Source organism: Aquila chrysaetos, chromosome 19 (genome assembly GCF_900496995.4).
Source record: "Aquila chrysaetos chrysaetos chromosome 19, bAquChr1.4, whole genome shotgun sequence".
In the NCBI taxonomy this organism is placed as follows: Eukaryota; Metazoa; Chordata; class Aves; order Accipitriformes; family Accipitridae; genus Aquila; species Aquila chrysaetos.
In genome coordinates, this window is record NC_044022.1 from 15,735,497 (window position 1) to 15,763,068 (window position 27,572).

The 27,572-nt window shown below is 43.3% G+C and overlaps 1 protein-coding gene across 2 annotated transcripts in view; it reads left to right on the forward strand.

The window, feature by feature from the left end:
- The first annotated feature begins 294 nt into the window (after window positions 1-294).
- The window catches only part of MTMR2 (myotubularin related protein 2), a 67,262-nt gene continuing 39,984 nt past the window's right edge, over window positions 295-27,572 (forward strand). The window contains exons 1-2 of one of the 2 annotated variants that reach the window (XM_030042235.1): window positions 295-499; window positions 21,782-21,887. In XM_030042235.1, the coding sequence (XP_029898095.1) occupies window positions 408-499; window positions 21,782-21,887 (198 nt within the window). In that variant the 5' untranslated portion in view covers window positions 295-407. The remainder of the gene's footprint in view (window positions 500-21,781; window positions 21,888-27,572) is intronic. The other variant, XM_030042238.1, reaches the window with a different exon arrangement.

Consider the following 27,572-nt stretch of genomic DNA (forward strand, 5'->3'; position numbering starts at 1 on the left):
CCGGCCAGGCTCACCCTGCGGGAACGGCGGCGGGGCTGCGCCGAGGGGAGGCCGGGCACGACCCCCTTCCCTCCCTCAGGCTCCCGAGCTCCGCGGCCCGGCCCCCTCCGCCGAGTCCCTCGGCCCGGCCAGGGAAGGGGCTGCACGGCGCCCCTGCCCCTCTCCCCGCCTGCCGGGACCGAGGGCTGAGGGGAAAGGAGCCCGGCGCAGCACCGCCGCCGCCGCCCCTCCCCGCTCCCTTCCCCGCCGCCCCGCGGCGGCGGGCTCGGCCCCCTCCCGCCGCCCCGCCTCAGCCCGCCCTCCCCGCGCGGCACGCCGGGCCAACATGGCCGCCTCCCGCCCCGCCGGGCGCCCGCCGCACGGCTGACAGACAGCTGCCCGCGCCGTGGGCCGCCCCGCCGCCCGGCATGGAGGAGAGCTCCAGCTGCGAGAGCCTCGGCGCCGGGCGGGCGGCGGCGGCGGCGGCGGCGCGGCCGCCCAGCGGCGACTCCCTCTCCAGGTAACGGCCGCCGCGCCATCGCCCCCCGCCGCCGCCCGCGGGGGGCCGGGGCCGGGCTGCCGCTGCCGCACCGCCGCGGGGCTCGGCGGCTCGAGGGGCCCCTCGTCAGTCAAGAGCCGTCGCGGGGCGGGGAGGGGAGGAACGGGGCGAGGAGGGGTCGGCGGAGAAGAGGAAGCCGAGGGGACGGAGCCGCTGCCATTTTCCCCCTCGGCGGGCGGCGGGCTCCGGCGTTTCCCCGCCGCCGGGTCTGGCCCGGCTCTTGGGGCGGCTTCGGGGCGGCGGTGCAGGCTGGCAAGGCGCGGGCACCGCTCGACTGCGGCCAAGCCGGTTTCTTTGATAGGCGTTTGGTCAGAGCAGGAGGAGCCGCCCCCGCCAGCCTTTCGATAAAAGCTCTCTAAATTGCCAAAGCTGCGCTACCCGTCTTTGGTATGGGCAGTGAATGGATTTAGGAGATCAGCCGTGCAGGTCAGCTTTTGCTGGAAGGGCAGGGTAGGGCCCCAAGGTCCTTAGCTGCCTTCCCGCACGCTGCTGTTCCCAAGCTGGGCCTTGCCCTGTGTTTTTTCAGTAACAAATTTCCTGGGGTGTGTTGAGCGTTTGTGGTTTTGTCCTCACGGCTTTTTCTGAGAGCTCGACTTTGCGTTCTGAATGACTTTAATGCCACGTGGGTAATTGCCAAGGTCTTTAAGCCACAGAAGCCAAAAGGAGATTTTCCTCTTCCTCCCACCCTCCGCAGGCTATTGGTGAAGTTTGAATTTTGTGACTCAAAAGCGCGTCTGGCTTGGGCCGCGCGTTTGACGCAGGGCAGTGCGGTAGGGCAGCAAGGGAGGACGTTGGCTGATGGACGGGGTGGTGGCGCGGGAGGCCCTGGGTTTCGTGGTAGGGCTGGGAGCAGGATGACCTGATGGCTGGAGGTTATTCTGTCCTGTGCTGGCTGCCCTTGCCATGCCCAGGTCGCGGGATCACAGGGTAACTCAGGCTGAAGGGATCTCAGCGTCCCTCAGTCCAGCCTCCTGCTCACAGCAGGGACAGCTCTGAGATCGGATCAGGCGGCTCGTGACTTACCCACTCTGGTCTTGAAAACCTACAAAGATGGGAGACTACACAATGTCTCTGGGCAGCCCATTGCTGTCTCCTGGATACCTTCCACATAAGCACGGAGGCTGCTTTTCAGTCCCCTGAAGCAGTCTCTGCTCCAGGCTCCCCCAGCCTCTCTTCACAGGCAGGTGCTCCAGCCCCACCATCCCGGTGGCACTTCCCTGAACTCCCTCCAGCTCGTCCATGTCTTTCCTGCACCGGGGTTCTAAAACCTGGATGCACTCTTCCAGAAGCGCTCTAATGAGTGCAGAGTAAAGGGAGGATCTTTCCCTGGATCTCCTGGCTCTGCCTCTGTTCTTACAGCCCAGGATGCTGGTGGCCTCTTTGCTGCCAGTATGTCTGTACTCCCATGCTTGGTTTTTCCCCAGCAGGATCCCCAAGGCCCTTCCTGCAAAGCTGCTCCCCAGACAGGCAGTGCCCAGTTTGCACTCAGGTTTCTTCCTTCTTGAGTCCTTCTTGCCTTCTCATCCTCATTTCACCCTCCTTCATCAAATTGTTCTGTTTTCTGCTCTCTATCTGTTTGCTTGTGCAGTTTACCTGTGCACTGCCAGATGCCTACAGGCCTCTTTTCCCCTTACCTCACTGACCCAATATACTCTTCTTTTTCCCTCTGCATCAGCTTGGGCAAGTTGGACCCATCTGGAGGTCAGTCAGTGTAAGAGACACAGGCCTATGAACACAAAAGAGAGCTTAACTCAGAAGAGCCGATGCCTACAAGGAAACTCCTGTTCAGCCTCCCAGCAGCATGCCCTGTGCAGATGGAACCCTTGGGAAATTGAGATGATAAATCTGTTTCTGTTGACCATGTACAAGGCTATGTCTTCCAAGCCCTGAAAAGGCCCAGACTTGAACAGATTTCGTGGGATATAAAAAGCTTTCAGAATTTCAAGTCTCCGCTCTAACATCTAGAACTCGTAGAAGAAAGGTAGCCAATTTTTTGGATGCATTCCAAACAAAAGATTTTTTTCTCTAGCCGGGTGTTTGAAATAGATAAATGTTTTTCATCTGCAGTTATTAATTAAAAAACCCCTCATCTTGAGTTGGTGTATGCTGTGAAACTTTTTAGTTGAAATGGTTAAGATTAGGGCAAAATTATAAGAAAGTAAAAGGAGGTTCTTGTAATGAGAGATGCCTGGTGACCTTCAGAATGTTTATTACCAGCTTCCCCTGCAAACCTAGTGATACTTATGCACAAATAAATAATTTTCCTATGAATTGGACTGTAGATCCATTTTTAGCTTTTTTTTTTGAGATTTTTTTTTTTTCATTAAAGCTGCACTGCAGTCTGATTTTGTGCATCAGAACAATGCCTCTGAAGCTAATGGGACTATTTGTATGCATTGAAACATACTTATTTTCATCTCTGTGATTGTGGTCTAGTAGCTAGACCAACTTTGAATTGTTAACCTATGAATATAGAGATGTGACACATTTTCACTAAGTGATTTGTTTAAAAAGAAAAAGTTAGCTTTGGGGATGATGTGAGGAGCACAATGACTTGTGAGGGTGCTGTCATCAGTTTTTATAATCTGTTTTATTTAAAAGGAACAACAAAAAAATGAGTAGAAGGCCACTCATCCCAGATTCATGGTTACCTAGCAATGTGAAGCCTTATTGAGTTGTAGTTGACTGAATTGTTTTATGCAAAATTTAGAAGACTTGGAAAGATGCTAGTATTAAATGTATACAGCAATGCATTCTTTGGATTCTTTCAGCTCCAGCTCGGAAGTTAAGTGAGTTTCGTATTTGTAGAGATACTTAAGATCTAACTTCTCAAGTAAACATGCTTGGTAAAGTTTACTTATACATAAGGTTGCTGACGTGAATAAGTGCCTTGAAGAACATATATACGTTTATTTGTCTTTTAATAATGCTCATGAGATATGGCAATAATGGCATTTGACAGTGGATGTTGCTTTGATATTTTGATAGACCCTAGTAATGTGCAGTACCTGTGCTCCCTGACTAAGACATGGGAATAACTAAACAAGTGTTACCTACTTTCTGTCCCAACTAGAAAAATATTTGAAAAACTCTTTGAGACTCACGGTCTAGCTGTTCGTACATGGTAAAAAATCCCCAGCTCTATGTGGAAATACTGTTAGTTTCAAATGAGTGGGTCACAGCTAATTAGCTCAGCTGCCCTCACAGTTGTGCTGAAACAGCTATTCTGCTTTTCAGGTCTAAGCTGTCTCACCCAGTGCTAGTTTTGGGTGGCACAGCACTGGGCTCTGCAGCTCTCTGTGGTTTCTAAAGGTCAGTATTTAGGATGGACTTTCCCCTTGCATCCTGTTCTCGTGGAAGACAGATGACCATGAGCCAACTACTCATCAAGAGCTGCGGTGGTATTTAACGAGCAGCTTGCAAGGAGCGCTTGTGTGTCTGCGGTGTCAGGCCAGGAACAACCCGTGAGACAGAAAAAGGAGTGAGGTAAAACACTGATTCTAATGTTTGATGAGCTACAGCACGGTTATGTCCAGAAGACCAAGCTTTACTCAGTGTTATGGACTGCTTTTATATCTGTAAAATGGCCTGGGGATCCTGGGTGAATGAGTGATAAACACATTTCAGCTGTGTTAGTTAATCAGACTTCTTCAAAGACCACTCTTAAAATGAATTTGTAGGTAGAGTTGTGGGTGGTGTTTTTGTTTTGGGTTTTTTGTTTTGTTTTTTTTTAATTTGAAGTTGCATCTGGACCCTCTGACCTTTGGAATTCAAAGTAACAGCCAACAAAATTCTACCATAATCTTTCCTTTTGTGAAAGGAAAGCCAGATAGAGCCATGTATGACTTTAGTAGAACACATGACTTTAGGAAAAAGGTGATGTCAAACTTCAGATATTTACTTTTCATTAAAAGCGATTAGGCATTGTGTTCACGCTATCTGTGTGATTATGTGCTGTAGTTTTTGAATGAATGTATATCTCTTTGTATTCCTCTGAAATGTTATCTGAAAAAGCGCATTACAATCCAGTCTGAACAACAGTCCAATGAGATATCTAAGAGGCTTTCTGTTAGATCTGCTGAAGGTAAATTTGTATTGCCTGTGCAGAAGTGCGGAGGTGATTGTACTGTAAAGAAACTGCTGTAGGAGATGTCAGTGTATTTCAACCTCAGTATAAAACGAGAGAAAGAGATAAGGCAGTGGGCAGATGTTTCCTGCCAGCATGACCGAGCAATGTTTGATGTTACCACTTTCTGGTTGCTTGTTACTACCTCTCTACTGGTGGTTATCATCCACAGAGGTCTGCAGACATGGTGGATCCTATGCATTGCACTTTTACTGAAGCATATGAGAATAATCATGCTCCTTGTCTTTATGTTTGCAGGGATAACTCTGAAAACATAAACTCTGTGTAAATCAGTGCAACAGGGTCTGTTGAAGCAATAGCTCCATGAGGTATGAACTCCCTCCTTCGTCTCAAATAAGGTCCTGTCAATACCTGGTCTGATATAAGGCTACATTGAAGGAATTCTTTCCCCATGGGTGAGACTGATGCTGGAAGGAGTTGGGTCTGTAAGCTGTTGGCTGAGGAGGGTTTGCTAGCACCACATTGCTACCAGATGTATGAGCTTTGCTGATTGAGTTGTTTTGTGATGAGTCATTGAAGTTAAGAGTTTGAAAGGGAAGATTTTTTGCCAGGTCTGGTGTTCAGTGAAATGTGAGTAGCTGTCATTTTCCTCATGGGCTTTGAGACCACTTCTTGCATTTGATTTCTTATATGTGTGAAGCTGGATTTCTCAAGAGTTGTTACCATTAAAGACAAGTACGTTGCTGGCTGAGTGTTGATAATGAACTGGTTTTTGCATCTGAGAAACTTAACACTATGCCTAGAACCAATTAGCAACTCCAGATGGGCTCATTATCATTAATTTTAATATGTGAGTGATAATTTATAACACTTATTTGCAACTGAAGTCCATTCTGAGATAGTTTTTTTGTCTACTGTATATTGTGAAGATAAAGAGCAGTTTTGCCTGCATATAGACTTGCAAAGCGAGGAGAATCTTTTATTAGAGTCTGAGGATTTGGGGCAGAAAATAATGAAAATAACATTCAGTCAAAAAGATTTTAGAGCTTATAATTTACGCCGTGGACTTGTGAAGAGAAACCATTACGTTTGAAAAACTCGGTAATTGTTTTTAGTAGCAGTCTTTGGCTTGCATGTTTCTGCTCCTGCATTCAGCAGAAACCATTCTCTTGGAGTGTGAGACCTTCAGTCATAGAAGTTTTCCTCTGTCAGGCAGACACACATCTCTTTGTCCAGGCTCTGACCATTTGATAAAAATGCATGTGTTTGTTTTTAAAGTGTATTTTCCATTTGAGAATATAAAAATAAAATTGACACTCACTTGTTTCTTGTAATTAATGTTATATTTATTGTAATTAATGTTATATTGCTGTTTAAAGGCCTAACAGGAATTTGGGGTGCCATGGTTCAAGCTGCTATACAGATACAGAAGAAGGTGATGATTTCTGCATTGAAGAGCCAGGGACCAACTATTTAAACGTGCCTAAGCCAGGACTACTCTATTTTTACTAATGCCTGGTGGGTAATTTTACTAAGCTCTTGGATGTGCAGTCGTGTGCTGAGACTCCTTGCTGAGAGATTGGGCGAAGAGTGAGAAAGTCTAAGGATGAGATGAAAAACTGATGTGGAGAGATGAGGCAAGATCTGACAGCTGGTGAGGAGTAAAGCTAGGCTCAGAACACGACTCTCTTGGGTCCCATCAAGCACTGCCTTTTTCTGAAGAGAGATGGTAATGTTATGTTGACTAACAGTCCGTTTGCTAGACAGTTTTGAGTTGTACACATAGTTCCTTAACTACAGGCTATTTACAACAGAGACACAATTACAGAACCTGAATTTTAAGATTGAGGATGACCTGACAATGTCAAATTACACAAGTCCTATCTGTTACGTGATTGTACTCCTGCTATGACTTCAGTTATAGGTTAACACCTGTCTTGAATATATTTTGTTACCCATTTCTGGTGTTTTATTGTCTCCCTTCCTTTGCTAATTCTTTTATAGCTCATGTACAAAGGCAAGAACTGCATTTGGAAAGGTCATAGCACCTCTTGAATGGCTCAGTAGAATCAATAGTCCACATCTTTCTCATGAATCTTTTCCCAATGACCAGCTTTACTGTTAGTGGTTTTTCAGTGCTGAGGGTATCAGGTAGCGTAAAAAGAGACCTGATCCATACACTAAAGGGCTTCTGTTACCAAAAAGCTTAGTTGAGGGAAAAAACCAGCAACCATACATTAGAAATGCATCGGAAACCTTCCAGAGGTCGCTCTGATAAGGTGTTATATACAAGGTGTAGTTGTAAAACAGGACCTGAAAAAAGTGGTCTTGTTATTTGTCCATGGGAAGCCCATTCTATCGTGAAGAAAAGGGTGACAGTAAGGTAATGAAGTACTTGGTTTGTAGAGGTGTTTGCGGTAACTCAGGGAAGTGAGAATACAGAAGAGGCATTGTCACGGTAATTACCCCTGTCTTCATTTTTAACTAAAAACCAGCTGGTTCTTTTATAGCCCCAGTAACTGGGAGCTAATTGAAGAAGAAAGTCAGTGAAAGACAACAAAAAAAATCAGTGGAATTTTTCAAGTATTTGTTTTTCCTTTTCCTACCATCTGTAGTTTCTTTTGCCAGACTATGTTCTCACTCAGTAATTTTCCAGTGATTTCAAGGTAGCTCTTTTCCTTGCTTCTGTCTCGCCTCTCTGCTCCATGAATTCTTTTCCGTTGCTTTATAAACCCTGATGTATTTGATGAAGAGAAAGTGTTAGCAGTTTTCTAGTCCATAACCCCTTCAAGGTGATGTTCTAGTCATTTTGTTAGCTCTGTACAAATGCTCCCACTGACACATCTGGCCTTTCTGTAGTCTTCTGGCCATGGCTCCAGAATCATTAAAGTTAGGTCACCCAATGGTTCAAATTTGATCTGGGTCAGGTGTGGGTATGTGATCATATTTCTGCTGAACTAGTTAGAAAAACACAAGTTTATGGGTTTTTTTTTTTCTTTGTTCTGGAAAGACAGGCAACACCTGTTTAGAATAAAACAACATTTTTATCTGGATTTATTTACTGTGATGTAAAGAGATTACATGCCCATACAAAGTGTTACACTCAAAATCTTGTTCACGGGCAAAAAGGCAGCACATCTTTATATAGCAAAGAATTTATCGTTAGTGTAACTGAAATTTTGAAAGTCTAATCAGTATCAGTCCAGATGCAATTATTACAGAAAAAAGGAAGAATAATAATGCAGTTAAAACTGCATACAGTTCTTCGTTTCTACTCCTCTTTCTGGTGTTATGCTTACCCCTCCCCTACTCCTCTGGGTCCCAAGGTTGCTGGTTTTATTCTGGTGGTGGTGGGTGTTACGGCAAGATGTCAGCAGCTGGAGTACTTTGCTGGGAGAAGTATGAGGTTCATGTTGATGGTTTCTTCTTTCCTTACTGTAGGATCCACCTGGGATCGTTTTAGTATGTTTGGTAAAACAACTTTACACCTATCTCTTTCTTCATTGGTCTGCAATTCCACATTACATCTGATTTTTGCTATATATGGTTGCTTTTATGGGTATTGGATACTATTTCTTTGTTCTCTTTGTTACCCCTAAAACCAGTTTTGTCCAGGTCCAAGTCTGCATTTCTTTAACTGACCATTGGTGAGTTGTTTATAGCCGTGGTCTCCAGTGCCAAGCTTGTGCCACATCCTGGCACATCTCCACTTCTCCAGGCCTCTACTCTCATACTGCAACAACAGCCGTTGTATTTCCCTATATGAAGTCATTACATTAGTGGTAAATAACTCATTCTATATAGAATAACTGCTGGTTACTGCTCTATGTGCAAAACTGTGGTGCTACCACACACAAACAAAATAAAACAAAGTAGATATAGACACCTGGTCAATCACAGAAATTCACAACTAAGCCAAGTAAAACAAAGCTGCAGGGAGGCCAAGAAAAATTCAGGCAAAGCAAGAGTAACAAACCTTGGTCCCGAGGCCTTGAAAATTCACTGCAAAGCTTATGGCCTACGAAGAGCAATGGCAGTACTGAATGACAGGGATAAAGTTTAACCCAACTATATTTTTCTGAACAAAATTTAACTGGTGGAGTGAGTATACATCTGATCATTGCTTGGTGTTTTGTGAGCAAAGTGTTTGGTGGTTTGTTTTTTTTTCCCCTGGCACAAAAAGCACTAATACCTGAATTACTGAGCTCCTGAACTACAGCCTCATTCATACCTCCTGCCTTTAGTGAAAATAAAGCATCTGTGCTATTTTTATTGCTGTGTTAATAAATCCTATTGTTGATTTCAGTTGATATCACTGCTATAAGATGGTGGTCTTCTTGAAGAGAAAGATTGCACAGATAGGTAGTAGGACTTGCCTCATCAACTGTTTCAGCTAAATCTGCCCATGAAAGAGCTGGAGCCTGTGAATGGGTTGGTTACATATGGAAGATTATAGGGGCTGTCTGGCTGCTGGGGAGAGCAGATGCTGAAGGTGGGGGGAGGTCACTGAAACCTCTACTACCAGAGATGAGCTGCTGAAGGATGACTGTCAGAGAAGAGGTTGGTTTAACCAGCAGATGGGATACCTTTAGCAAATCAAAACTGATCAGCATCTCATTTGTAAATAGAACACCTCTGATAAAGAAATTAAAAATGTGGGATCTTCTGCTCACATTTTACCCAAATTGACTTTTGGAGTGGGCTGTTCTTGAAAATTCGGGCTGCGTCCTCTAGTCTAAGAACGGACATACCACTTCTACATTGAAAATGAGCCCCCACACCTCATCCTCATGAGAGAGTGCTTCCCAAGACTTTTCCTCAAAGGTGAAGAAACATGTTGCCAGAATGGTCACTAAACGCTGGGGTGTGAGAAGAAGAGTGTGGTGAGACTGTTTGTAGATGTGCTCAGGACTTGTCCCAGCAGAGCAGTCTTGGCCTTTGCTTGTTACCATCTGGTGGGGTACAGCTTCTGCTGATCACAGCTGCCTCTGGGACCACAGAGGGACATCTTTTATCTTTTTTTGCTAAAATGTATTCTGATTCTAGATTCCACCTCCTGCTTCCACCTTCCATAAAGAAAAATACAGGTACCCTGGATGAGTTTTGTCTCATCCGACTGGATTGATACAGATCTCTGCTAGTCTCTGGGTTTCTTTTTGTAGACAATGGGGAAGAGTGAGTCATCTCAGTTTCTCCCCGGTGACTGTAAGAAGAGCCTACAGTGAGTAATTCAGATGTGACCACCTACACAGAACTCCCTCCCCATCGTTGTGGTAGGGGTAAAAAGTGCATTGAGTTTGGGTTGTTCTCCACTCCAAAAAAGGAAGGAGCTGTTTCTTAACTCATGTCATTCCTCTTTTTGACATACTAACTAAATCTGTTTGCAACTGAGTAGCAAGCAGAGATTTGTAGTCTGGTTTCCTAAGCCCTATTTCTTCATGTATGTGTGTATATCTGTCTAGTTTGTCCACTGATAGTTTTTGTAACATTTGGACAACTTTAACCATGTTTGACAGAGGAGTGAAAGTAATAACTTATGACAAGTTTTGCATTTAAACAAAGATGGAGATGGGAAGGGAGGCCATGTCAGTTTTTCCATTACAGAAAAAGCTTGTTCTTTTTTCAACATAAGGGAATACCTAGACGAGAAAGATGTCACAAATATGTGCAGATTCTCGTGGACAAGGCTTCTCTCAGGTTGGAGAAATACATTATATTCTCTCATTTTTGCATTTCCTTCTTTCCATGTGCTTTCTCTGGTGTCTGCTAAAGGCTGTGTTCAGTTGAAAACAAAAAGCAAATACAAACTTCTCTGCCACAAGACACTCATCTTCTGAAAACCAGGGCAGGATCTAGTTCAGATCCATGTGAAGTAGAATATCTCCATGTGAAATAGGTATCTAAAACTTCCCTACCCTTAGCAGAGTCAGTACACTCCACAAGTAATTCAATTGAACAAGATAAGTGCCCACTCTGGGAGAGCTGAACTGTTGTCTAGACTCCATTCCCTGGGTTTCCATTGACTAAGTGGAAGCATAGACACCTGTGGTATCTACCATCGGGAGCTGAACCATCCAGGCCTCATTGATCCTACTCCTGTTTGAGTTTGGTTTTTGCATACACTGATTTCTGCCTGAGGAAGCAGAAGCGGCAGGAGGAAGTGGCTGTGGGTGATCTTAGATTAGCCCTCATTTCAGGCGCATGAGAACTGATTTACAGAAAATCTTCAGATGAGCTTGCAAAATTTGTGCGCCTCATTTCGTTGTAAGGTGGAAGAATCTGAAAGACTTGTTTTCAGTGTGTACCCTACAACTGGCCAGTGGGGTGAATGAGTTTGCAGAGCTCTTTGGCAAATCTGGGCCATATAGAAATCAATGGCTGCTGAGCACTTTGGAAACTGGGCTTTGTATTTAGACAATAAACGGGACTGAGTTTGTTGGGAAACCTGGTCCCAGGTATGACTGTTGAACCTGGGGACTTCGACTGATGGACCACAATCTTCAAAGATGCTGGTCTTTCTGGAAGTTCTGACAAGATACAGCTGTTCAGTGTTTCTAAAAACATCCTGTGTTGTCTTAGCTTGAATTTTGGGAAATAAAGACCCCAAATTATTGAACACTTGTCTTACTTTAGCCTTGAGACTCTGCTAGGATCAAATTTCATGCAGGGGCTGGGGTGCCAACAGAATATAGTTGTTCCCAATTCTTTTTTGAGCTGAGTCTGGCAGAGCATGGAGCTGTGTAGTGTCTGTGAAACCTTATCAAGGTGTTACGCTACATCAGTTTTGCTAGGTGATGCAAGACTCTCCAGATTGGCTGCATTTATATATTCTTTCTTCCTTTTGTTTTTTCCCAGGATGGAACAAGTAATGTCATTGATGAGTAAAACCCTGGTATTTTTAATTCTTGTGGGTGTTTGGTTTATTGGGGTGAGGGAGTTGTGTGGTGTGTGTTTGAAAGAAAATCAGAACATTTAACAATATGTGTTACATTCCAAGGTGTTTTTTCAACAGGGAAATAGGTAGGAATCTAAAGAAAACTTGAGACAGCACATGAACTGTGGGAAGTATACATATATTTGGTTAAACTATACATAACTGGTTCCTAGCATGTAACTAGAAATTAAGGCACTGCTGGAATACAAATAGTAAAAAAAAAAAGTTTTATCTGTCTTCTTATCCAGTTCTCCTTTCTGTCCTAAAGTGAGTAGTTACTAATGTAGGTATTATTTCTATTTCTTTCCTTGATCAAGTTAATATTTTTCTAAATAAATAAATAAATAAAAATTAACAAGCAAACAAAAGATTTGATATCCTGTATTGGTTTCCATTTTTTCTGCTTCTCCTTGCTCTCAGACTCTGGAGTTGTTATTGCAGCTTATCATGGGACTGTTTGAATTTGCATCAAAATCCTGATAATTTTTTACTTGTATGTTTTTCTCTGGCTTAATATATTTTAAAGGAAGGGGGTGGAAGTTTGTATGGTAAATATAAATACTGGTGAACTGCAAGAGTGGTTTTGAACTGTATGTAGGATTTCCATCATGACTTTTGTCTGCATTCAAAGTACTTGGGGAGACAGTTAGATGTTGCCAGCCCTTTTCTCCTGTGGGGTGCAGTGGTAAATCCGAGGTTGCTCTGATGTAGGAGGTGGCAGCACCACCAAGGTCTCTTACTTCTCTGCCACAAAACGTCCTGGGCCCTGGAATCACCTTCTTCCACAGGCAGGGATAAGAGACACGGGAGGTCTTGTAGCACCAGGAAGCACTTGGATTTGGATTCTTGAGTTGCCTTTGTGCTAGAGGCAGTCATGCTGCATGGAGAGCCCCGTGGCTGTGGTCTGCCCAGGCTGCAGCCTGGGCTGTTTGGGGTAGAAAGCTGCAGGTCAGCACGTGCTGGTTTGTCACGGCCCGAGCAATCACTTGCCAGACCTCCAGTCAATCACTGATCTTCCTAATGGCTTTCACTCTGTCACTGTGCAGCACTTCTTCAAGTGCTGCACCATCTGAAGCCTGAGGTGCTGGAACTTCTCTCCCTCAGCCATGTTTTTTTGATCTAGAAATAGTGTTTTCTCAGGTGGAGGGGGCATCTTCTTCACTTCTAGTTCAGTCCTGCCCTCCGCAGCATCTTATATTTGAAACCAAAGGCTCTAGCTCCTGAACAACCCCAAATGATCCCCAAAAGCATAGCAATAACCTAATGTGTAGGAAGGCGCAGAGATGAGCGGATGGGAGCACTGTTCTAGCAGGCAACCTTGTTTGTGTTGATGGTAAGCAGGATTGTGTTTTGAACTCCTCTTCACCTTATAGTCTTAATTTATTTTCAATGGTAAGGGTCTGTCGTGGTAATTGGAAACCCTAAAGCTTTGGAGCACACACCCAGATGTGCACACCATCTCCGGGAAGTCGGTGGAACGTTTCTCCCAAGCCCTAGGGCAGAGCCAGAACGACCAGGCTGCCTTTCCATCGAGTCTCACCTGGGGAAGGTGGGTTGATTACCTTGCCCACCACTTGCTGCCCAAACCCCTAATGCTGCAAGCAAAGGCGCTTGTGCTAGTGGTGGATTTTGCAAGCCAAACATTTCCATTAGGAACTGGAATCAGACCAAAGTACTGGATTATCAGCCTGCTTTCAGGAGGTAGTAACTAATTTTGGACTCTGTAGATATGGGCTTAAATTTAGTTGGTGAAACAGAGGTAAAATGTCAGTTCCCTGCAGAAGTCTAACAACTTCTTGAAAAATAATTTATTTTTTTTTCTTTTTTTCTTTTCCTTGTAGCTGAGCACCATCCCATACCAGCCTGGAGCTTCTTATAAACCTAACTCCCCTTTTGTTCCTCTCGTGAATACAGATCATTTTGTAGTTATCTTCCATGTGCTGATCAGAGGATATCGGTTCAGGCCTCTGATAGCTGCTGTTCTTCCTCTTTTTTACCTTCTGGATTGTTTGACTCATGAAAGTATGATACTGTGGGCTGCTCGCTGTTATTAATTACGTGCTGCATATTGGTTTGTCTTTGGGTGTTGGCCTTCTATTCTCGGAATCTTGCAAATATTTTAAACAATCAGCCTATTGTTTAGCAAGTGTTCTACACACACTGTAGGCCTTTTGTGAATTTGTGTTTAAAAAAAAAAGAATGACTAATGGAGCACGAACGGTGCTTGTGACACTGTAGTCCATTGTGTAACTATTGAGAGCAAAATTTGCATTCCTAGAAAAGCTTGTTCACGGTCAAAATATAGGACATTCTCTTTATGGCTCATGGGAAAACATGTACTACATATTCAGCTCAGGATGCTACTTAGAAGGATCAACTTTTAAAAAATGACATTTTCCTCCTTTGGAACATTGAAGTTGGACTGAGACCCGGCTTTGCCTGGCAACAGAAGTGAATCTTTTTCATTCAGGCAAGTGGCATGGGGGGCTATTTTAGGTCTGTCACACACATGCACAATGATTTGTTTGCAGAAATGGCTTCTTTTTAAGATGTTAAGCTCAGACATTGCAGGCCCTTCTGAATGGAGAGGGTACATTATTATATTATATAACTGTCTGCCTCCTTTGAATGCCAGAGGAAGCCTGGCGCTTGGTGCTTTTCTTTCCTTCAAAAGTGTATTTGTTTATGCCTTTTTTTTTTCCCCTCTGAGATTGTTACAGGTCAAGCAGAGGTTAAAGTAGGATCTTTAAATGTTTAGAAAAATTGTGAGTTCCGTGTACTTCTGAAATGCAGCAGTAGTCTATTCTGTGTGTGCCTAAAAAGAGAGTACTGGGTATTTGGAGTGGGTAAGGGTGCATCTCATGTATGCTCTGCATAGTTTTCTTTGGTACTTGTCTAAGTAGGATAAGCCTGTTTTGATTTTCTATTTCGCAGTCAAGAATTAAGATTGAGTCACTGCTCGCTGGAGATACTACTCCTTTGTCCATCCATGTAAGCTCTTCAGGAGAGGGCTTGCCTGTTATTATGGGCATGCGCAGTGCCGAGCGCTGTGGGATTCCTGTCCTGGGAGAGATGGTGTTAAGACGCTAAAACTTAATTTACAGCGGCAGAGCCTGTTACGGCCCTGTGGCAGAGTGGAAGCCAGCGTGCCCAGCTCCTGCTGCAAGGCCCAGGTTCGGTCAGATGCCAGCCGTGCTTTCAAGTGTTTGCCGGAACACGGCCGTACGAGGGTCTTCTGAGTACCCTTAGATATATATGTACAGATAAGGACTATGGGGACCGCTTAGCCTTAGCACAGATCCGCAGAGAGCTGCTGTAAATGGGAGAGCCTGATGTGGGCAGCAGCTGGATTTCCCAGGCCAGTTCAGCCAGTACTAGCTAGGACAAAGTCATATTCATGGGGAACAAGCACCAGTTTGTCTCCCTCTGCTCTGATGTGACCCAGAAGGTTTTTCGGTATTTCTTTTTCCTTCTCTGAAAGAAACAGGAGTGTTGAAAGTATTGAGGAAGGAGAGTTGTTGGCTTGAATTTGGGAAGTGAGCCGGGAGCGCTCAAAACCTCTGTGTGATTATACTTTAAAGAGAAGTGCCCAAGTGCTGCAGGTGCTCCTATTCATGGCCCTGCTGTAAATTTGAACCAATTGGATCCTGCTCTCTTGGCACCTGAACCTTCCAAATTAAATTGTATTTGCCACTAGTCATCATTAATTTGCAGTTTTCACCTTGATTAATTTTAGGAATGTACATAATGAGAAACTCTTAAAAAAACAGGAAGAGAGGAAATGGAAATTTGCCCTCTGCGGTGTTTTTCTCATTTATGACCTCTGCAGCTGAAACTGTATTGCCCAGTGGTGCATTTTATCACCTGTTTTCCGTGTCAGTTCAGTGACTATTGAAACAAAACATTCAGTTTGATGCAGAAGAAATGGTGTGAGCAGCTCATGCCAATTAGTGTCTGAGTCACTGTCACACCTCTGCAAGCAATGAAGCAGCTACTTGTTGTGCTGGCAGGGAAGGAATATTCATAAAGAAGGTGCTGGAGAGGTGACTATCACCACTGACTGAATTTTGGTTGTGTTACTTATAGGAGTGAGCCAGGTCAGTATTTTAAGACGCTGGTACAAAAAAATAGGTGTCTTTGAGCCCTATGTATATGCTGTTAATAAAAATGGTGTATTTTCCAGAGATGTGTTTTCCTCCTGTCCCATCAGTTTTTTGCAGAATTCTCGGAGGTGAACTCGGACACAGGTTCCCTGTCATGGGGGTATTTTTCCGCCTTAATTTTTTTTCCCCTTTTGTTGTCTTTTTTTCTTTTTTTGAGCAAGACAAAGGTTTCTTCCTCAGTTTTCAAAGTCTGAACAAGTGTCTTCAGATATTAGCAGTAGTTTCTCAGGGAGTTGCTACCCATAGAATCATAAAATGGTTTGGGTTGGAAGGGACCTTTAAAGATCATCTGGTTCCAACCCCCCTGCCATGGGCAGGGACATCTTTCACTAGATCAGGTTGCTCAAAACCCCATCCAACCTGGCCTTGAATGCTTCCAGTGGTGGGGTGTTCACAGCTTCTCTGTGCAACCTGTTCCACTGTCTCACCACCCCCGTTGTAGCCAGTCCCTTTCTGCATAGGATTGTTTCTTATCTTTAGGAAGGCAAGTATGTGTATACTTTTTATATTCTTGCTGAACAGAAGGAGGCACACCTTTAAGATGCTTGCTTGGAAATGACCGTTCTCAGCAATTACAAGCTGGGATGGTTTAGCTGGACCATCCCTTAAAGTAATGTCACGACCTTTGTCTCAAGTTTTGCCAGAAGTTGTTGTGAAGTTTTATGTGATATGTGAAATTGGTTGTTGTGACTTCTTGGGTCACATGGCCTGAGAGAAGAGGTTGTATAGTGTGGTTGTCGTTAGGCTGATGTTCACAGAAAGCTCTTCTTAGAGATCTCTTAAGAGTTTTCTTTCCTGTGGAGCGTGAGGAAAGGGAAGGAAGCTACCCTCTTTTTGGAGTACAAAGAACGTTGTATTAAATTTCCTACGATAGGGGTAAGGATACAGGGCGGAGAACTCAGTCCTGCATAAATGGTGTACTTGTCTGCATCAGGTTAAAGCTGCGGGGTTTCACGGTTTGATTTGGGCCCTTCCTTTGCATCTCTGTGCTTATCTTCTACCTGACCTGAGTTCACTGTGTCGCGCTCAGACCCTCATGTGGTCAAATTGCCATCTTCAGAAGCTATACTTGTGCTTTCTCCTTCCAGGGAAAACTGTTTCTTATCTAGTCTAGGAAAGCAATAACTTCATATTCAAACTCTTTTGGTAACAGTTGGTGAAACAAATGGCAACTGTAAGTTTTTATTTCTTTTCCTTGGCTTTCTTATACACCGTGTTTTTTAGATCGCAGGGGTCTGGGGGTAGAGATTGCCTCGGATGACTTTGGCAGATGCCATTTAATGGCACTTTTTGAAGTGGGTAACACTTTATCACTTCTTTCCCCCAAGATATGTCCCCTGTACCTTCATACTTTAACGGGGTAAGTTTGCGTGTCTCAGACACTTCTGTTTGCAGCTTCTTTACATCTTTGTTGACAGTTTAAGCTAAGCACACTGGCATACCTTCAGTTCTGCTACGGATGCAGTAATACCTTTCAATTGCCTGAACAAGAATCACCGGAGGGCATCTGTCTGAGTCTGAATTATGTTTGAAAACCATCTGGCATGTTGTGGGATAGTCCTAATAATAACAAAGAATACTTTATCAGGAGTTGAGTCATTGTGCTTCGTTTCCATTGTAATTCTCTTATTAGTTGCATATATGTATTCCATATAGCCAAGGGGTTAATACTGCGTGCAGATACTGTACAAGATCATTGTGCCGACAGCTCTCATTTGGACTCATTTATCATTCAAAATCTGGCCATAAGAAACACATTTAAATAATAAAAATAATTACTAAGATGAAAGACATAGATCAGTGTTAATTGCATCCTAAACCTGTTTCCTGCTTCTGCATGGGGAGGGAGGAAGGAGAGGAGAAACAGGGATGGCAGTAACAGGAGTAAGGTGCTTTCCCTGAAGGTGCTTTTGAGCTGTTGTAGGGGTCTCTTTTTGCACTTAACACAGACATCTGTCAGCAAGGACTGCGTGGAGCTGCTTGAGCCTGAAGCATGGGAAGATAAATGTTCCAGGAGGTCCTTGGTCTTCACAGGTTCCTCACAGGAACATCTGCGCTCGCTTTCTTTCCTGTAGGAAGAGCTCAAAGTATTTTGTGAACCTGACTATATGTTGTTTCCTAGAACCTTAATGACGTTCAGAGATAATATTGTTATTTTGCACGTTTATTAAGTTGTATTGAACGAGACCTTCAGCTAGCAGTGATTGGCACAGCTGCAGTGATTTGTAACCCTTGCTGAAATCTGCCCAAACCTACCTGTGCTCTCAAGTGTTTGTCAGGTGCCCCTGAACCCAGAAGTTATGTCTGACCGTCGTGCCTGTGCCATCCCTAAGGTTTGCTCTGTGTTGTCTTACTGGTGACATTGGGGGTATGTCCCTGTGAGAACAGAGCATCTTTGGTGGGGTCCTCAGCATTTTAGACTGATACCAGAAGTACCCCGTCATGCTGCCAAAAGTATTGTACGAGACAGCTTTAGCTTTACGTTGGCAAAAGCTGCGATAATGTGCAGAAGCTGTGACAGAAGCAGGAGTAAATGATTTGCCCAAGGTGATGCAGAAGGGCTGGTGGCAAAGTGTGGAGGGAGCTCTGGTCTTCTCACTCCGAGTTTGCATGTCGGCCCCAGGACACTCTCCCGCTCTCACCCACCCAAAGGCGTATGAAACTGCGTGGTTTGAGGATCTTTCCTTTTGCATTGGCATCAGAGATTGACTAAACCACTGAAGCTAATAAACTTCTCATGTGCATGCAGGGACATCAGGTTAATTAGTTCGCTAAGCAGCGGAGCTGGAGCTGTGCAACTGCCTGACAGCGATAAGAGGAGGGAGCTGCAAGCCAACAGCGTTTCGGTTGTCTGCTCCTTCGTTCCATCTCAGCTCCCTATAAATGATGGATGAGGAGAACAGAGGCAGTGAGCCAAACATATGCAACCTATGCATACTGTGCAGAGCAGCATAATCCAAGTGGTATTGTTTGCTGTGTGTGCAGGCAGGGCTTCCCAAAAGCTTGCACTGCTGTCGCTGGAGGGAGGCTTCACCAGTGGTTTCTGTGGGAGCAGAAGGACGCTGGTGGAGGAGGGAGCTTTTGAAAATCCACTTCTAAAATGCAAATGCTTTCCTTCATTAAAACCCACTTGAAGCCAAGTGTGATCAACAAACACGAAACACTTTCACAGCTCAGACATGCTGTGGATTATGGTTCTCTTTTTTTTCCTGCAGTTTGCCCCTTAGCCTGCTCAAGTGAAATTAATTAACAATTTCATAAAAATCTTTGGTCTACAATGATTAGATAATCACTCCTTGTGTATTAGGTAGACACTGGGAATGTACCAAGGCAGATAAGTTGTGTAAGCAGAAAAACGGGTGAAATTTTGATCCTTTTGTTAGCACTGTCGCTCCCTGGGAGCTGTTAAGAGCAGGTTAGACAGGCAGCTCTCAGGAGTTGTTTGGGTGTAGCTTGTCCTAGCTTGGAGGCAGAGAGACTAGCACCCTCCATTAAACCTTTCCAGCGTTTCCAGCTCCCTTTTCTGTGACTAAAGGATGTGAAATTCTTGATGCAAATGCTTCTACGAATAGGTTACTGTGCTCAGTGATTTAGCGGTGGTTGTTCAGTGGGTAGGCTGTCCTGTGTGGTGCCCATGTGCCAGGTTAGCTGCTGGTGTGCCCCTTGCTTAGTTATTTACACCTGTGCTAAATGACTTCTAAACGCAACAGAGTTGCTGACCTTTAAAATGCGCTTAAATACACAAAATTCTGGGCCCTGAAAGGGGAGGGAGCTAGAAGACATGGCTTCTGGAGGCTTACTCTGAGCCTCTGGCTCCCCCGGCTGGAGCTGGCGTGGGAGAAAGCGTGGTGGGGACCCAGGGACAGAAGTCAGGGTTGTCGCCCAGTGATAATGGCATCTCAGTATTTGCTTGCTCTTCGCTGATAAAAAGTACCATTTCCTTATGGCTTGCTGTGAAGTAAACTGGTGCTGCCTTGTGGAACAATTAAATTCAGTGTGACTTCTTTTTTTCCTCCTTCCCCCTGCTTTTAAAAATCAAATTAATTAAACAGTTGCAAACATGAGCATGAACACTTGGAAGATGAAGGCTGACCATGCAGAAACTGGGCTGAAAGGAGTTTCAAGGGAGCACATCCAGGGGTCTGAGCTTGTTTAAGTAAAGTAATGTAAAAATGTGGTTTAATGCTAAGCCTGATTTAGCATGCCTGCAGGCTGCTGTCGCAGAAGTGCTCTCAGCCTTCCTCATCATCTCCAGATACAGATTCCCTCCCTCTCTGTGTGCTGCATCTGATGATTTATACAGCCATATAATGAATCCAATCAGCCCTGTTATCCAACAGAAGACTCTCTTCATATTTATTAATAGTTTACTGTCCCGGCAGATCAGCAAATTGAACCATGCATCCTGTGATGCTCATCCAGCACAATGGAGATGGCAGTGGTGTGCAGCCCAGGTTGAGAGGAGGAGGAGAGTGGAAAGTGAGCAGCCTGTTTAGCAGCAGCGGACACTTTTATATCAATTTTGTTGTAATGTGAAACTGTACACAAATTCAGTGTATGTGTGAGGCCGTTTGATCTGTAAGAATGGGAGGCTTTGCAGATTCAGTTCTTGTTATTTCAGTGTAAGATTATTTGCTGGGGTAAGAGACTTTGGGGCTGCTGCAATGTGAGCAGCGTTGTGTGCACAAGTGCCACTGTCCATCCGAACTTATGTGAGTTTACCTGGCAACACAGCAAGAGTTGAGCAAGTTGGAAAGCTGAGTGATCAGCTGTTGAACTGCCTGCAGCAAATGCATTCAGTGGAATTGTGCTATTTGATTAGCACACCAGTATAATTTATTTTAAATAATTTTTTCCCAAAGGTTCCATTTCTAACTTTCTACTTTGTAGGACGAAAGAGTTGCCAATAATCTTTAATCCTTGGAGAGACGGGGCTAACTCCCAGCAAGAGCCCAATTTTGCTGTAGTCCTTCATGTTTTTAACACTGCCTGTGCAATACTTTGCCAAACTCCAAAGAATAGAAATAAAAAGAGAACATTTTGGCCTTTCGGTGGCTGTTTACCAGCAGCAAAACAATTTTTAGACAATTAACAGATCTCCAGGCCCTTTGGAAGCTCAGATACAGCTGTTCCTAGGTTGTCACATGTCTAATTAATACAAATAGTAATGGTAATATTCCTGCTGGTATTCTGCTTCGGCCAAGGCTAGGCTTGCAAGCCTGATAGCTGATCCTTAAGAGTGTCTTTGCAGCCAGGTAAAACCTTTCTGGGGTCAGTAAGAATGTGGGAATTAATTGGCACAGGTAGTGTTCGCTGCTGTACCGAGGCTTCAGGGAGTATCGTTGTACCACAGAGGATCTTTCTTTACAGTCATCTGGGGTTTTAAGAGCATTATTATCGAATGCTAATTTTAAGCAATTATGGTCGTAGGAGAGGTCGCAGCATAAAGATGCCATAAAATAAGCTTATTTTAATTGCTTACAGCTGTACTAGAAAAACTGTATAGAAAAAGAAAATAACTGTTTTGCTTTGCTATTTAGCAATCGCACTTTGTATCACCAGAGAGGTATGCTGAGAGTCTTTTTAATTCTCCTGAGGGTTGTACTTATACCTGAAGGAGGAAAGTTATGTGTGATGGAAAGAGTTTTTATTCTGAGTTTCTTCCATCGTTGTAAAGCTGCGGTTGGAGTTATGCTGGCGTGCGTTCAGGAGACTGTCTGTTTTCATCCCCTTGCAGCGCACTAATATCTCCCATCTGAAAGCCTGAAATGGAGGCCCTTAGTTTCTGTGATTTAGGATTTGATCAAGTGTGTGATCGTGATAACATTGGCTCAGTCTGAGCTGGAATTTGGTAATGAATTGTGTGTGCTTTGGTAATCCGTGGCAACGGCGAGTAAAACAGGTTCTCTTAAACCACTGCTGAGGGCTGAATAACTGAGAATGGAAAGGGTGGAAATAGTGAAAAATGCCAGATATGACTGTAAGCGAGTGGCCGTACTTGCCGGCTTTTGAGCATTCTTGAGCATGGTTTTGATACACTGTGGTGTTTCTCTTTATAGCGCTTCCACTTCTCACTCGGACCATTCTGCTCACACTAAATCTGCTTCTGCTATATCGTCCGACTCAATCTCCACCTCAGCAGACAACTTCTCTCCAGATTTAAGGGTATGTATGTTCTGTCTAAGAAATATATATACACATATGTATGTATAGTGGCCTCCTTCAGAGGACATTTCTTGCTCCTGTGAGTTTGGATATGGTAAAATGATGTCAGCTTTCAGGTTAATGCCAAATTTTATGTAGCCAGTGCATGAAAGGACCCAAAGTCAGACAGGTGAAATTGAAGTTTAATCTCTACCATATTATTTCCTTCTTTATAAAGTTGTTTAATCTTCAAAAAGCTGACTCTGCAACCCACACTTGGAGATGAATTTTCAAAGGAACTCCATTTTCTTTTAAGTGCTTTAAGTAAGTGAAATCCTCAACCTGCCAGTTGTATATCCTTTTTTTTCTGTTGTCTGTATATATAAGAGATGTTCTCTCTTGAAAACTCCAGCTTGTTTGTAAACACCGAGTCCTTGGAAGTATCTTCTTTCAGAGAAAGATTGCTGTCTCCAGGCTGATAAAAATAATCTTCTGTCACAATAAATTGCTCTGACATAAAAAGGTCCAAACAAGGCTCTTTTAAGTGTGTTATTAGATTAGTTAATTATAAATTCAAAGTTCTAGCTCAGGGTCACAGGATTTTTGAAAGCTGTATGTCTCTTATGAAACCAAGGTGTTTGCTGATATACCTTTGCTTTAAAAAAAAGTCCCTGAGTAAAAAACTATTGGTATTGGTACATTCTAGTAATGACTTTTAGCATTTCTCAGCTGTTCTTGAGCATCTTTGTAAAATCTAAACACAGTAAAATCAAATAAAAACCTCTAAATGCAAAACTAATTCCTTTGACAACCATGATAATTTTTTTGTCCCCTGTTGTCTCAGTAGTCCATATTAGTAACAGAAAGTCTACCTGTTCATAAGTGGCAAGAACATGAATGTTTCTTTCTAAAGGCAGCTTATTATCCAATATTAAACTAAGATTTGAAAATTAATCAGCAGCTTATGTGTAATCTAATGATAGTTTACACCGTTTGCCTATGGATACAAAAAGTAATCTTCAGAACATGCCTGGGTAAAAGAAGTTTGTAATATGTCTGAAGTTTTTCCCCTGTGAATTTGGGGCGTTCAGTTACTCCAACATACAGAAAACATAGTTTTTGGGCTGAGGCTAAGTGATTCAAATACTGCTACAGCTGTAAGTGTTTGTATAATATTATTTAAAAAAAAATTACACAAACTTATGTTATTTTCTTATTTAATTTTTTTACTGAAGTTTGTGTAAGTGGGTTTCTTTTTCCAGTTTTGATGCATAACTCGACTGCCTTTTCACAGTTTTAGTGACACTTGGGGATTACCTTTAGAAGTAGAGAACGAAACAACGTTTCTTTTCTGGAATCAAGGTTGTCTTTCCTTCCCAGTTCCCCTTCGTCACCCTATCTGTGTGAACTGTAAGCTGTCTGGGCAGGGATTCCAGCGCTCCTGGGCTTGTCTGGTTCCCAATCCAACAGGGCCTCTGTACCCACTAGCAATCAAAAACAATGTCTGCAGAGGAACGTTCACTTAGCTGCACGATAGATTTTTCAGGCAGAAGAAGCATATGTATTGTTTACTGGAGGCCATTAGAAGCCCATACTTCCTTGCTGTACCACAGTTCCTGTAATTTGGAGAGTGATTTCTTCACAGCCTGCCCTCCTCCTCTTTTTTTTTTATTTCTAAGCAAACTAAGGTTCTGCCATGGTTGGAACAAATGCTGCTCCCCTTTCATTTTAGAACAGTGTTTAAGGAGAGATGGTAAAGCAGAGAATTACTCATTTAGAATAAAGGCACTGCAGGCCAAGTGTGAGCACGTGCCTCTACTGGCAAAACACTTCTTGCTCTTAACCTGCATCAGTTCTGTGGGGCCTGAATTCAGCATAAGCCTGCGGTACTTCACCTAAAGCTTGTTCTTGCAGAGGTGGTGTGAGTGGCTGCGATGCAGTTGTGCGTAGGCATAAAGCCGGTTCTTGGCTTTACACTTGAGTGACTGCTTGTCAATGATAAGCAGACCTACAGAAAATGCATTCCCATGGTTCTACTTGTATTAGGGTACAGGGAGAAAGGGGTAGTTTCTACTAGTACAGGTTGACTTTATCTCTCCTAAAGGAATTAATGCGTTAACCATTTCTTTCTTCATTCCTGAGAGTGTTTGATGCTGGAGAACAAGCCTGGGAGGTGGGATGAAGATCTGTCCTCTACCTGTGGACAGCCTCTTGTGTTGGTATTGCCAGTGCAACTGCAGTCCCACAACCTGTTCTCAAATCAACCGCTGTCGGTGCTAGCGCATTACTGTTTGCTCCCCAGACTTGCTTTTGGAGCCTAGTGCTAGCTCCTAAATAGAAGATTTATTATGAGTGGTGATCAGCTAACACTGATTTCTTTCAGGTCTTGAGTTGAGGAGAACAGACGTCCTCTCTCTGGGCTTATCATTCTTTGTCCAGTTTTCTCTGAATTGATGTCTCTGCCATGTGACAGTTCTGCAAGTTTTTTTTTTAAAGTCAGTTCCGTGAGAGATTTTTCAAGGTCCTGATTGTTCTTACTATTTTCTTTGATCTTTCTGAGATGTGGCCTTGCCTTTGATATTGCAGATGAGGTTATACCATTAACTGATACCGTGGCATGAGCATGTTCTCTGTTCTACCCATTTGCCTGGGCATCTTGTGCAGCTTTGGTTGGCACAGGAAAGCACAAACTCCCAAGTCTTAACAGGTACTGAGATTTGAGCTAAGCACCTTATTACTTCTGAGGACAAAAAGAAGTCCTACATTGTTCCTGGAAAAATGTAAGAGAATAAGCCCTGAAGTGGGAACTAATGCGTTTTGTGGTAACTCTGTGGTACGGGAGACAAGTGTCTGGGCTACATGGTGTTCTCACAGGAAGGTGTTGCATCAGTTAGCTTTAAGAGGCTGAAAATAAGCTTTTCAAGATTTTGAAGTGGATCTGCCAATTATGGGATTATGCTCTTGATGTGTATTTAAATTTTTCCTGCTACAATGAATTGCTACATGGATCCATCGTCACTCCTACCTCTACTTGGTCTCTGCCTCTGCGTGTGCATTGACTCAAATTTAGGAATTAAATTTCTGTGACGATGGAAAAACACTTTGTGATAGCTACAATTAGCACTCTCTTTTTCTGTGGGGAATTTTTAGAAGAATAGTAGGCGTCCATTGGGAGGAGGGAACCAGGGGAAGGACCCACATAATTTCTTGCAGTCTGTGCCTGCAGTTTTCTTTTGGAGTGCAATTAACACTCTGTGTGTGTGCGTGCATGTGTGTAATGAGGTAAATGAGACAACCACTGGGGATTCCTACTGAATGCATGTGCAGTATTTTTCCTAAATCTTTCTCCAAAGTATTTAATAATAACCTTTATGAAGGGTGTTTTTTTAATGTATATTGAGCATTTCAATATCTGGAACTAAGATTAAATTGCCTTTCCACTAAAATTTATAGAATTTTCACTTCATAAACTAACTCTAAATAACTTATGGCTGCTTCAGTTAGCTTCATAGGGGAAAAACAAGAAGAAAAAAAACCCAAACCCAACAGAAAAACAACAAAGCACTATTAGGTTCTCCTCTCCACCCCCTTCCTGATCTCAAATCTGAAGCTGTTTAGAATTGATTTAGGGAATGCACTTTTTGAGGGAATTTTAGCAAATACACTGCCATATGTTTTAACATAAGTTATAGATCAGGCAAGAACAGAATTGAAGTAGTTGGAAGTGAAAATGAGCTGGAAATACATAGATACGTTGTAATTTGGGATGATATTTTAAAAACACCTTAGAACCAACATTGCCAAAGGGATTGAGGTGCATAAATAGCTCTTACAGATCTGGGAACTTGGTGGTTATTAAAGTACAGTGAGATTCTTGCTCCTAAGTCCTATAGGTGGTATTTTCTCTTGTGCCTATGGGCAGATATGTCTGTGCATTATAGTACTTCTCTTAAGTCTTCTTGCTAATGCTCTAGCTTTTATCAGTAGGGACTTTCATTTTGAGTTAGCTGTTGATTTATAGGATAATGCCTGAAATTTACCACGTTCAAAGCTTTGGAGTAGCTCTCATAAAAGGGTTGGATCCTTTCCATCTGCAGTCGGGAAGCAAGCCTGTTGCCACTTCCCTTAAGAACAGTACCGTTGCCTGAAAATTTGTTAAGGTCCATTGTGTTTGGCTTTGGATTGTATACAGTGAAAGCCTGAACCAAAGGATGGAAACTTTTGTGTTGGCGTTCTTAGATTGTTTCTTGCTTCTAGTCCGTTCTGTGGACAGAGGAAACCAGTACAGCAGACCCATATGTCACCTGCTTAGTTGTGCAGCCTTCAGAAAAAGTGGTTCAAATCTTTGTTCTTGGCGTTGCTGTTTGTGACCACTAAACCATTCTTCTCTTTGAGGGCAACAGTAAGATCCACAATTCCTGATACTCCTCTGAGGTCCAGCAAAATATTGTACAAGCATATGTCCCATTGTCCCATCCTCCATGATCGTTGCTCCCTCCATAATAGTTTTCTCCTTGAATATATGAGGAATCAGTGGATTTGCAATGGGTTTATATATGAGTTGTAAGAACATTATCATAGTGTGGCCAGGACTTGAAGGTTAGAAAAAGGAAGAAACAGAGTTGCTTGCGTAACCTTAATTTGTTATCCATTATGTGTATGGTTGGAGACTGTAGAAAAGCCCATGTGGTTTATTTTGTAACACACATAACTGATGCATGACAAAAGGTATTTGAAGGGGTCTTCTCCTTCCAAGACAGTAAATGGATGCCATCACTGTCTCCTTAGGTCTCCTGGATGAAATCTGTTTGAGCAAGTCTGTGTTCAAGCTAGCCAACCACAATTCCTTTGTAATTGATGGAAAGAAATAGGTCGTTTATGATCTGATTTATCGTGGCTTAAGGAAATGCCCATGCTAGGTGAGAACGTCATGTAGCTGAGCTGGAGAAGTCCTTGCTGCAGGATGTTGTGAACATTATTTGAGGGACAGCAACTGATTTCTCAGAGCAGATCCCAGCTTTAGCTGTGCTCCAGTGAAGGTGCAGTTTTGCCTCATTTGAAAACCTACTGTGTTTCTCCTCTGACTATGAAGAGAGTTCAGGGTAATTTCTCCAGATGTAGACTTCTATAATTGAAGTAAATCCTGTCCCTCAGGTGATGTTGGCTTAACCGAAATGGCAGCCACTGACTTTGCCACCTTTGTGTGACTTCATTCTAGCTTTAGTGCAAAGTGGCTTAGAGTAGTTCTATGTAGAACATGTATATTGTTAGTAGAAAAACATATTGAAGAAAGATGTGATTTTTTTTCCCCCATCCTTTGCTGTAAATCACTAAAACTAGCCTCAGTGAGCTTTTCCATTGCTATCTCCCTGCCAACGCAGGAAGTGTGTCAGGCTTCGGTTATGTGTAACACATGTTCAACAAGAGCTGGGTTTAGAGAGCGGCATAGCTTTTTAAACTTCAAGCACTCATTTAAGCAATGTTTTTTAGTTTTGCTTTTAAGAGACTTTTCAGTTAGTGAATGATGCTAGCTTGGAAGCACTAAATCATGAAAAAAACCTCTACCTAAGCACCTCCAGGGTAGTTGAAGACTCTGCCCTGCCAGTCGGCTCCATCCCTCACTTAATGATATATGGGCATAAGTATTCCTGTTTCGGACTGGCCCTTTACTCTTTGCATGGGACTGTCTATAAGAAGACTAGTTCA